The sequence below is a fragment of the Coregonus lavaretus genome, assembly GCF_964263955.1.
Source record: "Coregonus lavaretus genome assembly, contig: HAP1_SCAFFOLD_2281, whole genome shotgun sequence".
In the NCBI taxonomy this organism is placed as follows: domain Eukaryota; kingdom Metazoa; phylum Chordata; class Actinopteri; order Salmoniformes; family Salmonidae; genus Coregonus; species Coregonus lavaretus.
The window spans coordinates 51877-65000 of NW_028165908.1; the positions used below are offsets into that span (position 1 = coordinate 51877).

Sequence of the window (13124 nt, forward strand, 5' to 3'; positions counted from 1 at the left end):
TGAAGGAAATGCCAAGTTCCTCATCTCATAGTCCTCCTAGAACCCCAGGTAAGAGTGAAGGAGATGGTCCTACAGATGTAGGATCTTCATTTGATCACTCTTTTGTTGCTGAGAATTTTCTTATACAGCAGGAAATGCAAACTTGTAGTGTATTTTCCACTTGAATTGACCTAACGAAAAATGTATCAACTCCTACAAAAATGTCAATTAATAATAATATACATAATAGTTCACATTTCCTGTTGCTGCAGGATTATTTTCCTGCTGAAGCAAACTGGCTCAAATGAAGATCCTACATCTGTATTTAATACAAAGACAACTTTAAACCAATAACTAACTAAATTAGATATATACACTATTTCTGTGCAGATTCTCCACTTCTCCTGGAACCCAATGATCCCATTGTTGGACAGGCCTTCACCTTGCCATCAGCAACTGATGGGTCAATGGAAGAAGAGAGCCAGGACTGTGTCAGAGTGCATCTGTCTGACAGCTTACCTGAGGCCATGGACGAGTTAAACATGACAGAATGTAGAGTAGTGGACCAGAGCCTGTGTACTACTGACCCTCCCATGGTAAGACCTTCACTAGAAAGAAAGAAAGAAAGAAAGAAAGAAAGAAAGAAAGAAAGAAAGAAAGAAAGAAAGAAAGAAAGAAAGAAAGAAAGAAAGAAAGAAAGAAAGAAAGAAAGAAAGAAAGAAAGAAAGAAAGAAAGAAAGAAAGAAAGAAAGAAAGAAAGAAAGAAAGAAAGAAAGAAAGAAAGAAAGAAAGAAAGAAAGAAAAGTTGAATATGTTTCTATTAAACTACTCTTCAAACCCTTTAAAATCTATTGTTTTTACATTTTAGAGGTCTCCTGAAAACTTTGAACCAGAAATCTACGATAATGAGGGCAATGGAGCATACAGGTAACTCAGTATTATTTTACTTGTTTTCTCATGAATAGTTTGTAAGGACAATGCCTCATTTTTCAAATCATATTCAGGAAATGTAATTAAAATGTCATTCTTCACCATTGTTTGTTCTACAGGTTCCAGTGCCCCAGTGCAGGTCTGTTCCAGTGCAGTATAACAGGCCTGGTGTTTAGGATGGAGGGAGAGGGAGAGGTGCTCTATAGGACAGTCCCCTGGGACAGGAGGCTTCTAGCCCAGAGTGGCAAGAGACCTGCAGGACCCCTGTTCAAGTTTACATGCCTTAAGACGTCTGTCTGTCAACTACACCTACCACACTGTGAGATTCATTCTGGTAAGTAATACATTTCCAGGGAGGTTATAGACTACGTATTCTTAATCACCATCAGTAGCATCACTACTCCACTACTTGGTTGTTTTTGTCATCTAGGGCGGCAGGTAGCTTAGTGGTTAAGAGCGTTGTACCAGTAACCGAAAGGTCGCTGGTTCTAATCCCCAAGCCGACTAGGTGAAAAATCTGTCGATGTGCCCTTGAGCAAGGCACTTAACCCCAATTGCTCCTGTAAGTCGCTCTGGATAAGTGCGTCTGCTAAATGACCAATTTATTTATCTGAACAGAAGACTAATGTTCTCTTTCTCTCCTAGAGGGTGGATGTGACTTCCTGTCTGTAGCCCATGTGACTGATGATGACAGTACGGAGTTTCTCCATCCCCATGAGACAACAGAAACTCACGTCATATTAAACATCAATGGATTCAGCAACTATGGCATCACCAAGGATAAGAATGCTCTTGTCTCTCCTATCCGTGGTCTGGTGCTACTATTTTACCAACTCCCAGATGATACAAATAATTCTACCCTAAATGTGTTGTTGCTGCCTAGAAATGTTGACATTGATGAGGTAAGTAGATTAGAGTTGTCAAATTCCTCTTTCGTTGGAATTCTATCAAACTCGTACTGTTGAACTCACCTTTTGCCACAGAACATTATTTTTGGGTGTAATGTAACACTGAATGGTGAATCCAAACCTGGGGGGTCTCTCGCTCACCAATCCAACATCTTAACCATTAGACCAAGAGGACATCCTCAAGGTCCGAGGGCGACATTTGGGCTTCCATGTTTCAGGCAGGGCTACCTCATCATGACAGTGTGTTCCAAACCATTTTCAATCCTGTCAAGGTGTGTAAGACAAGGAGGAGAAGGAATGGAGACAGAGAAATCTACATTGAAAAAAATCCTAACTGTATACTAACCCCGGACCAAAAATACACCCTCTTCACTGATCTTACAGATGAACATCACATAGATCCAGAGGTAGGCTAATATATATGACATGAGCTAGAGAGAGAGAGGAAATGTGTTAACACATGTAAATTATGTTTGTGATGCTACCTTGATAAGAAATAGAAATCACGTACAATTCTGTCTCGACTTGATACTTATGCTTTTTTTTCAGGAAGCAGAGTTTGTGGATTATGATTCCTATACAAACTACATGCCAACATTTCAGTTGGATTTACAAACTGTTATTAAAAAAGTGAATCTTGTTCTGAAAGAACATGACGGTCCTGAAAATGAACGCGTATGGGACCGCCTTGTTTTACTACCAGGTAACTGAAATTCAGAGAGAGTAGGAGTTACTATAGAACTAGTAGTAATAGTAGCATTTTACATTTACATTTTACATTAGTAGCAATCATCATAATAGTATGGTAGTAGTGCTGTTGTTGTTGATTTAATCTAATTATGATACAATTGATTATTTCACCATATAAATTTAGTACATCACCTTCTCTTTTAATCCACAGCCTCACCAACAGAAGTGAAGTCTACAGGTAACTGATCTCATCAAACCTTATACTTGTCTTAGTCTCATCAATTCACAATTCAATTGTGAACAACTAATATTCTCCTAATGGTTTTGTGTTGTAAAATAGATTGTGTGTGCGCCATTTGATGTGACCTGCGGTTTAACCTCATAAACTGCACCATAAACTTAAACGACTATATTCTTTATGGTCTGTCACTTATTTTGTTAAAGGTCATGCACAGTCAAAATCATGTTTTTCATGAAATGTGATGATATTCGGATTAAATCAGATCAAAGTAGGATGACCAAAGTATGAAAAATGACTGTTGCTTCTGCATTGATAAAGTTATCATAAAGGTACTCATCCTCTCCCCCATGTCAACCACTTGGATTCAGGAGCTGGGAATATTAAAGGAGTATTGTGACATTATTTTCTTACCTAATTAAAATAAGTACCGCCTTGTAACCAACATCGCAGAAGGCGTATTCGCAGAGGGGTGTGGTTTACATAGCAGCGTGTTCGATGAATAGGGGAAACCTGTAATTATATTTTCTAAGGCAAATATACTTTCCGCTTTCATCTGTGTCTGGTGTTAGCTAGTTACTGTCTAGCTAGGTCTTTCATCAGCATGGAACAAAAGTGGGGGAAGGTTAGCCCAAAACTCAGACACAATTGTCATGTCATTACATCAAGAGACATGCCAAACATGAGATTCATACAAACTTCTTGACATCATTGATAGTCATGATATATGAACATTGTCTGACTGAGTGTACAAAACATTATGAACACCTGCTCTTCCCTGACATAGACTGACCAGGTGAATCCAGGTGAAAGCTATGATCCCTTATTGATGTCACTTGTTAAATCCACTTCAGTCAGTGTAGATGAAGGGGAGGAGACAGGTTAAAGAAGGATTTTTAAGGCTTGAGACATGGATTATGTATGTGTGCCATTCAGAGGGTGAATGGGCAAGACAAGAGATTGAAATGCCTTTGAACGAGATATAGTAGTAGGTGCCAGGCGCACCGGTTTGTGTCAAGAACTGCAACGCTGCTGGGTTTTTCACGCTCAACAGTTTCCTGTGTGTATCAAGAATGGTCCACCACCCAAAGGACATCCAGCCAACTTGACACAACTGTGGGAAGCATTGGAGTCAACATGGGCCAGCATCCCTGTGGAACGCTTTTCGACACCTTGTAGAGTCCATACCCAGACCACAACCTGTAAAGTTTCAACAAACATTTTCCAAGATGAACTAGCTAGCTAGCTTGATAAACAGTGCTGAAAATTCAATTTGGTCTAGCTAGCTAAATTATATAGCAACCATTATTTATATATTGACGCTGTAACCAAACAGGATAAACAAATAATTTGTGACACCATGATATGAGTTGCTTTGTGTATCAGCAAATTATCTTGAGATAATCTCATTGCATCACTGCGTCCATGTTGCTTGACATAGGCGGTTTCAAAGAACTGTCAGTCAAGGTGAGCTCCCCGCCCACTCAGTCTGTCTTTTCAGACTTCCTGGTAGTTTCACATGAGATAAACTTTTTATCGGGGGAAAATATTGTGGGTGATGTTTTAGTCTGTAGCTAGGTTACATCCAGTTTGCGACAGATTTTCATGTGAATATTCTAAAATCTGCACAAAACAATATGCACATTTCCCCACCAGAGATGTGTTTCCATCAAACGTATTTATAGAGAGCAATAGTGATGGCGTCTTTTTGTTGTAACCAACTCCGCCATGGTTCATTGGGAAAGGCCTATGGGAAAATGAATGGCATTTTTGTAAGGTTTTTCGATAATTGCCGAAAATAAGGTCTGCGGTAAACACAGGCTTAGGAGAGCTTATACGTTTTGTTCCATGAGATAATCTTTATCAGCTAAACTTTTTGTGAATTCTTTTAACGTTTATGTAGTAATAAAAAACAAAGCATAAAGGTTTCATAATTCATAAAGGTCCCGTTGACTGACTGATATTATCTCATAAAACAAAACGTATAAGATCTCCTAAGGCTGTGTTAACCTCTGACTTATTTTGGACATTTATACTGTATTCTTTCCATATGGATAGCTGAACGAACCAGAGGTAACTAATTTCCGGGTTTTAGGACTACAAGCTAGCGAGCTCTATTGCGGATAAAATGCTGTGCGTGGTGACGTACTGCACATAGAAATAACTTGGCGTAGTGCACATAAAAATTAATTCCCATGTACTGAATGAAAAATAGAAGTTAAATGGGTTTCAAACGCATTTTCAACTCTACTGATGGTTTTGTCACAAAAACTGTTACGTTATAACAAATGTGCCCACTCTTGTCTTGGCACGTGCGCTCTAGCCAACAGCTAGATACAGTGCAGGTCGGCTACCTACATTATGAGATTATTATGGATAAGAGCGATATTATTTGTATTAGTCAAGCGGCAGCAAAGCATAGTTCAAAATGTCACCAGAATAAGACCCTCGATAATTATTGGAAAGGAGCATAAAGCTCATCACCTTGCATATTCACCACCCTGTGAAGTTTATCATAACGTATTTCATCTGAAGCCTGAACTGCATGCTTTCCCAAGTTTTAATGGGAGGACCACACAACATATCGCGTGACTCCAAATTTACTCCGATATGTTGGTTATTATATAAATATTTGCGTATAAAGGCGTTTTCCACTCCCATTTCTCGCATAAAGGCGTTTTCCACTCCCATTTCTCGCATAATACATTTTACCGATACAAAAAGATCCCACCATGTCAAATGAACTAATTGTCTGTCGACATTTATAAAAGTGTACCAGCATTTCCTGTTTATCGTGACTTTTTTCATGCGTCAGGTAATTCATCTGCATGAAATGGTTACTCAAAAGACTATTTTACTGACTCAGAATGACTGTTCGCGACCTATAACAAGTTATATTTTGTATCTACAGTTACACCACATGGTGGCGCTACAGCAGGTAAATATCTCACAATCTTCAAAACCATAAACATTTTGAATGTCTTCAATTGCAATTATTAAAGGTAGACTCAGCAAGATGGCATCATCACACACAACAGGGAACTTGTTTACCTACTTAAACATACAAGGAGAATTCAGATCCGTCAGGACTGTTTATTTTAGTTATTATGATGTCACATGTTATAGTTCTCATTGTTTTATGTTTCTGTATCTAGGGACAACAACAAATGTTTCTTATCTGCTGCTGGGCACTCTGGCAGAGCTGGTTTCAGAACAGCTGGAGACATTCCAGTGGCACCTGAGTCAGGGAGTGGAGGATTTTCCTTCAATCCCAAAGAGCCAGTTGGAGAACGCTACCAGACAGGCCACAGTGGATATGATGGTGCAGCGATACCTTGACGACGGCACTGTGAAGATCACACTGGAGATCCTGAGGAAGATGGGCCAGAACAAACTGGCTATTGAGTTAAAGGAGAAGTTGACAAATTAATGTCTGAATGTGCAGCCTCAACACAACATGAGTGAACAATGTATTACATTCCCAAGGAGGGGAGAGGAAGGGGGTCACAGTTAACTTCGGGGGTTCTGTGCCATAGTGTGAAACATTACGAGTTTTTCAAATACAGATCATGTAATGTTTACAAAGGACATCAAACATTTTCACACCACATGAAAAGTTAAGGATGTCTTATCTAACAAGATAGGCTATCTGCAACATTGTGAAAGTTTAACGGTCTTGAATGAGCCCCAGGTCTCAGGCAAGGTGACATCACTGTGAGGCTACTGTCTACCAGACAACCTACCTGTGTTACTCTGGTACACTGGCTGCAGACTACAAGATCAGGGACTCTATTCTTTATAGTCTCCCAATATAAAAAAATATCATATTTTTATATATCTGTACATTGAAGAAATATCAGGAACATTGTGAATGTTTAATCATCTTGGTCAGGTCTCAGGCAAGGTGACATCACTGAGAATATAACCTATCAACAACTTGATTGTGCTACTCTGGTGCACTGGCAGCTGACTACAAGATCAGGGACTGTTTTAATGTTGTGACACAAACATTTTTATATCTGTACATAGTGCAGAAGTTTATATAATGGTATTTCTATGCTTTTTTAAATGTAAATATAATTATTTTCTTACATAAAAACATTGATCTGATGTATCATACTGTTGATCTATTTGTCAATGATACCCATGAATTTATGTCTGCAGATTACAATATCAACGACTGATATTTGAGTGGTCTTCTACTGTGACATACAGCATAGGATAGCGTTTGTATTGTTAATATATTGGTAGTTAGTAATTAATTACACTACAAGACCAAAAATATGTGGACCCATGCTTGTCGAACATCTCATTCCAAAATCATGGGCATTAATATGGAGTTGGTCCCCCTTTGCTGCTATAACAGCCTCCACTCTTCTGGGAAGGCTTTCCACTAGATGTTGGAACATTGCTGCAGGGACTTGCTTCCATTCAGCCACAAGAGCATTAGTGAGATCGGCTGGGCACTGATGTTGGGCCATTAGGCCTGGCTTGCAGTCGGCGTTCCAATTCATCCCAAAGGTGTTCGATGGGGTTGAGGTCAGGGCTCTGTGCAGGCCAGTCAAGTTCTTCCACACCGATCTGGACAAACCATTTCTGTATGGGCCTCGCTTTGAGCACGGGGGTATTGTCATGCTGAAATAGGAACGGGCCTTCCCCAAACTGTTGCCACAAAGTTGGAAGCACAGAATCGTCTAGAATGTAATTGTATGCTGTAGCGTTTTCCCTTCACTGGAACTAAGAGGCCTAGCCCGAACCATGAAAAACAGCCCCGGACCATTATTCCTCCTCCAAACTTTACAGTTGGCACTATGCATTGGGGCAGGTAGCGTTCTCCTGGCATCTGGACTGCCAGATGGGGAAGCGTGATAAATCACTCCAGAGAATGCGTTTCCACTGCTCCAGAGTCCAATGACGGCAAGCTTTACACCACTCCAGCTGACGCATTGCGCATGGTGATCTTAGGCTTGTGTGTGGCTGCTCAGCCATGGAAACCCATTTCACAAAGCTCCCGACAAACAGTTTTTGTGCTGATGTTGCTTCTAGAGGCAGTTTGGAACTTGGTAGTGAGTGTTGCAACCGAGGACAGACGATTTTTACGCGCTTCAACACTCGGCAGTCCCGTTCTGTGAGATTGTGTGGCCTACCACTTTGCGGGTGAGTCGTTGTTGCTCCTAGACGTTTCCACTTGACAATAACAGCACTTACAGTTGACAGGGGCAGCTCTAGCAGGGCAGAAATTTGACTAACTGATTTGTTGAAAAGGTGGCATCCTATGATGGTGCCACATTGAAAGTCATTGAGCTCTTCAGTAAGGCCATTCTACTGCAAATGTTTGTCTATGGAGAATGCATGGCTGTGTGTTCGATTTTATACACCTGTCAGCAACGGCTGTGGCTGAAATAGCCGAATCCACTCATTTGAAGGGGTGTCCACATACTTTTGTATTTAATGTTTATTGATCGTCCATCCTCCATAATAAAATGAGACAGGAGACAGAGCTTAATAATTGACATACAATGTATTTATTCATTTTTGGTTATTTTCTGCCATTTAGAACTTTTCGTTGTGTACATTTTTCTCTGTAGCAACTGTTTTTTTAAAAAGTCAAAAAACTAAAAGAAAAAATACAATCATTGCTAAACACCTAAAAAGGACTACATGCATGGAAGACGAGTAACATTATGATTTTTTTTTTCTTATTGTTATTTTTTTCCGTAGTCGTTTTGAGTAACATGATGCGTCCACGTCGGGCTCCAACACACGCGGCTGGTGCCTCTTTGTGAAACAGTATTAGAAAAAAACTATGTGACTAAATTATCTTCTTTTTTTAAACGAGAGAAAAATAAAGTGGTTATAAAAAGAAAGAATAAAAGAGTGATGTCAGACAACGTGTGGAGGGAGGGAGAGGAGGAGGAGGGTGGTAAGGGCTAGGGGGTTATGGTGTGGAGGGAGGGAGGGAGGGGAGGATGGTAAGGGCTAGGGGGTTATGGTGCATCGGGAGTGGAGGGAGGGAGTGGAGGGAGGGAGGGAGGGAGGGAGTGGAGGGAGGGAGGGAGGGAGTGGAGGGAGGGAGGGAGGGAGGGAGTGGAGGGAGGGAGGGAGTGGAGGGAGGGAGTGGAGGAGGGTGGTAAGGGCTAGGGGGTTATGGTGTGGAGGGAGGGAGGGGTGGAGGGAGGGAGAGGAGGAGGGTGGTAAGGGCTAGGGGGTTATGGTGTGGAGGGAGGGAGGGGTGGAGGGAGGGAGGGAGAGGAGGAGGGTGGTGGTAAGGGCTAGGGAGTTATGGAGCATCAGGAGTGGAGGGAGGGAGAGGAGGGAGAGGAGGGAAGGAGGGAGGGAGGGAGAGGAGGAGGGTGGTAAGGGCTAGGGGGTTATGGTGCATCGGGAGTGGAGGGAGGGAGGGAGGGAGGGAGGAGGAGGGTGGGAGAGGAGGGTGGGAGAGGTGGGAGAGGAGGAAGGGAGAGGTGGGAGAGGAGGAAGGGAGGGAGGGAGAGGAGGATGGGTGGTAAGGGCTAGGGGGTTATGGTGCATCGGGAGTGGAGGGAGAGGAGGGAGGGAGGGAGGGAGAGGAGGGAGGGAGGGAGGGAGAGGAGGGAGGGAGAGGAGAGGAGGGTGGTAAGGGCTAGGGGGTTATGGTGCATCAGGAGTGGAGGGAGGGAGAGGAGGAGGAGGGTGGTAAGGGCTAGCGGGTTATGGTGCATCGGGAGTGGAGGGAGGGAGGGAGAGGAGGAGGAGGGTGGTAAGGGCTAGGGGGTTATAGAGCATCGGGAGTGGAGGGTGAGAGTGATGCTCAGCTACAGGTAAGGGAGGGGGAGTTGTCTCAGCTTGAGGTACGACTGAACGTGTGTGTGAGGGGGGGGGACTTGGGTTAGTTTGAGACACAGTTGAGGGATTGGGTGGGTAGAGGGGAGGCTGTGTGAGGGTGGAGGAAGGGGAATTTGAAGGGTAGAGGGGTGTTTGGAAGGGGGGGGGGGGGGTTTGGGGTGAGTTGGTGTCTCAGTTTGAGGTGTCCGAGTGCACGCTGCCCGGTGTCCCGTGAGGGGGGGTGAGAGAGGGGTGGTCAGTGCTGTCCTGCCATCCACTATCAACCTGGAGAGAGAGAAAGGGAAGAGAGGAGGGAGAGAGATAAAGGGAAGAGAGGAGGGAGGAGAGAGGAGAGGAGAGAGAGGAGGGAGAGGGAAGAGAGGAGGGAGGGAGGAGAGTAGAGAGAGAAAGGGAAGAGAGGAGGGAGAGAGAAGAGAGGGAGAGAGAGAGGGAGGAGAGAGGAGAGTAGAGAGGGAGGAGAGAGTAGAGAGAAAGGGAAGAGAGGAGGGAGAGAGGGAGGAGAGAGAGTAGAGAGAGGAGGGGAGGGAGGGAGGAGAGAGGAGAGAGTAGAGAGGAGGGAGAGAGGGAGGAGAGGAGGGAGAGAGGAGAGAGAAAGGGAAGAGAGGAGGGAGAGAGGGAGGAGAGAGAAAGGGAGGAGAGGAGAGTAGAGAGAAAGGGAAGAGAGGAGGGAGAGAGGAGAGAGGAGAGAAAGAGAGAGGGAGAGAAAGAGAGAGAGAAAGAAGGAGAGAGAAGAGAGTAGAGAGAAAGGGAAGAGAGGAGAGAGAGGGAGAGAAAGGGAAGAGAGGAGGGAGGGAGGAGAGAGGAGAGAGAAAGGGAAGAGAGGAGAGAGTAGAGAGAAAGAAAGAGGGAGAGAAAGAGAGAGAGAGAGAGGAGATTAAAAGGAGGGAAATAGATGTGATAAAAGACAGACATCAATTGAAGGTTTTCCACCTACAAGATCTCAGTTTTAAAAACTGACATGGAGGGAAACAGACTGGTACCATAGATACTCACATGGAGACAGTAGAGGGGAAACAGACTGGTACCATAGATACTCACATGGAGACAGTGGAGGGAAACAGACTGTTACCATAGATACTCACATGGAGACAGTGGAGGGAAACAGACTGGTACCATAGATACTCACATGGAGACAGTGGAGGGAAACAGACTGGTACCATAGATACTCACATGGAGACAGTGGGGAGGAAACAGACTGGTACCATAGATACTCACATGGAGACAGTGGGGAGGAAACAGACTGGTACCATAGATACTCACATGGAGACAGTGGAGGGGAAACAGACTGGAACCATAGATACTCACATGGAGACAGTGGAGTGAAACAGACTGGTACCATAGATACTTACATGGAGACAGTGGGGAGGAAACAGACTGGTACCATAGATACTCACATGGAGACAGTGGAGGGAAACAGACTGGTACCATAGATACTCACATGGAGACAGTGGAGGGAAACAGACTGGTACCATAGATACTCACATGGAGACAGTGGGGAGGAAACAGACTGGTACCATAGATACTCACATGGAGACAGTGGGGGGAAACAGAGTGGTACCATAGATACTCACATGGAGACAGTGGAGGGAAACAGACTGGTACCATAGATACTCACATGGAGACAGTGGAGGGAAACAGAGTGGTACCATAGATACTCACATGGAGACAGTGGAGGGAAACAGACTGGTACCATAGATACTCACATGGAGACAGTGGGGAGGAAACAGACTGGTACCATAGATACTCACATGGAGACAGTGGGGGGAAACAGAGTGGTACCATAGATACTCACATGGAGACAGTGGAGGGAAACAGACTGGTACCATAGATACTCACATGGAGACAGTGGAGGGAAACAGAGTGGTACCATAGATACTCACATGGAGACAGTGGAGGGAAACAGACTGGTACCATAGATACTCACATGGAGACAGTGGAGGGAAACAGACTGGTACCATAGATACTCACATGGAGACAGTGGGGAGGAAACAGAGTTCCTCCAGGCAGCTCCTCATAACATCCCGTCAGGAGTGTAGCACGGTGCTGGATATCCACCTGGAGGAACAGACCAGCAGGGGGCGCTTTTACACACTGGTACAAATACTACATTTATACACACACTAGTACACACTGGTACACACACTAATACTACATTTATACACACTGGTACACACACTAATACTACATTTATACACACACTGGTACACACACTAATAGTATATTTATACACACTGGTACACACACTGTTGCACACTGTTACAAGCACACTAACTAACACACTGACACTGCATACCCAAACTAACACTAATACACTAACACACACACACACACACACACACACACTAATACTGCATACACACACTCTGCATATACACACAGAACTACCCTCCTGTAGATTAACTCCAACCCCTGTTCCTGGAGAGCTACTGTCCTATAGGGGTTTCACTCCAACCCATGTTCCTGGAGAGCTTCTGTCCTATAGGGGTTTCACTCCAACCCATGTTCCTGGAGAGCTACTGTCCTATAGGGGTTTCACTCCAACCCATGTTCCTGGAGAGCTACTGTCCTATAGGGGTTTCACTCCAACCCCTGTTCCTGGAGAGCTACTGTCCTATAGGGGTTTCACTCCAACCCATGTTCCTGGAGAGCTACTGTCCTATAGGGGTTTCACTCCAACCCATGTTCCTGGAGAGCTACTGTCCTATAGGGGTTTCACTCCAACCCCTGTTCCTGGAGAGCTTCTGTCCTATAGGGGTTTCACTCCAACCCTAATCTAGCACACCGGATTCTAATAATTAGCTGGTTGATAAGATCAATCAGTTTAGTTACAACTGGGGTTGGAGTGAAAACCTACAGGAGGGTCGCTCTCCAGGAACAGGGTTAGAGTGAAAACCTACAGGAGGGTAGCTCTACAGGAACAGGGTTGGAGTGAAAACCTACAGGAGGGTAGCTCTCCAGGAACAGGGTTGGAGTGAAAACCTACAGGAGGGTAGCTCTCCAGGAACAGGGTTGGAGTGAAAATCTACAGGAGGGTAGCTCTCCAGAAACAGGGTTGGAGTGAAAACCTAAAGGAGGGTAGCTCTCCAGGAACAGGGTTGGAGTGAAAATCTACAGGAGGGTAGCTCTCCAGGAACAGGGTTGGAGTGAAAACCTAAAGGAGGGTAGCTCTCCAGGAACAGGGTTGGAGTGAAAATCTACAGGAGGGTAGCTCTCCAGGAACAGGGTTGGAGTGAAAACCTACAGGAGGGTAGCTCTCCAGGAACAGGGTTGGAGTGAAAACCTACAGGAGGGTAGCTCTCCAGGAACAGGGTCGGAGTGAAAACCTACAGGAGGGTAGCTCTCCAGGAACAGGGTTGGAGTGAAAATCTACAGGAGGGTAGCTCTCCAGGAACAGGGTTGGAGTGAAAACCTACAGGAGGGTAGTTCTCCAGGAACAGGGTTGGAGAGCCCTGCTCTAAGCTGACACCCCAGAGAGACAGGGGGCTAGGGTATCACAGGAGATGAAGGGGCACTGGGTGAGACGAGGTCTGTTTCACATACAGCATTAAGGCTGG

General features: G+C 44.3%; 2 protein-coding genes across 2 annotated transcripts in view; one reads left to right on the plus strand and one right to left on the minus strand.

Moving 5' to 3' along the window:
* Positions 1-446: 446 nt before the first annotated feature.
* LOC311115300 (uncharacterized protein) lies at positions 447-6285 on the plus strand (the record flags this gene model as incomplete). Its single annotated transcript, XM_084190491.1, has 9 exons — positions 447-575; positions 848-906; positions 1029-1243; positions 1555-1811; positions 2090-2224; positions 2367-2520; positions 2719-2745; positions 5657-5683; positions 5901-6285. The coding sequence occupies 9 exons, from the start codon at positions 447-449 to the stop codon at positions 6173-6175; spliced, it is 1278 nt and encodes a 425-aa protein (XP_084046617.1). The 3' UTR covers positions 6176-6285.
* A 3446-nt stretch (positions 6286-9731) lies between these two features.
* The window catches only part of LOC311115301 (pre-B-cell leukemia transcription factor 1-like), a 6919-nt gene continuing 3526 nt past the window's right edge, over positions 9732-13124 (minus strand). The window contains exons 5-6 of the mRNA XM_084190492.1: positions 11539-11625; positions 9732-9834 (exon numbers count right to left, since the gene is read on the minus strand). Of these exons, the coding sequence (XP_084046618.1) occupies positions 11582-11625 (44 nt within the window). The 3' untranslated portion in view covers positions 9732-9834; positions 11539-11581. The remainder of the gene's footprint in view (positions 9835-11538; positions 11626-13124) is intronic.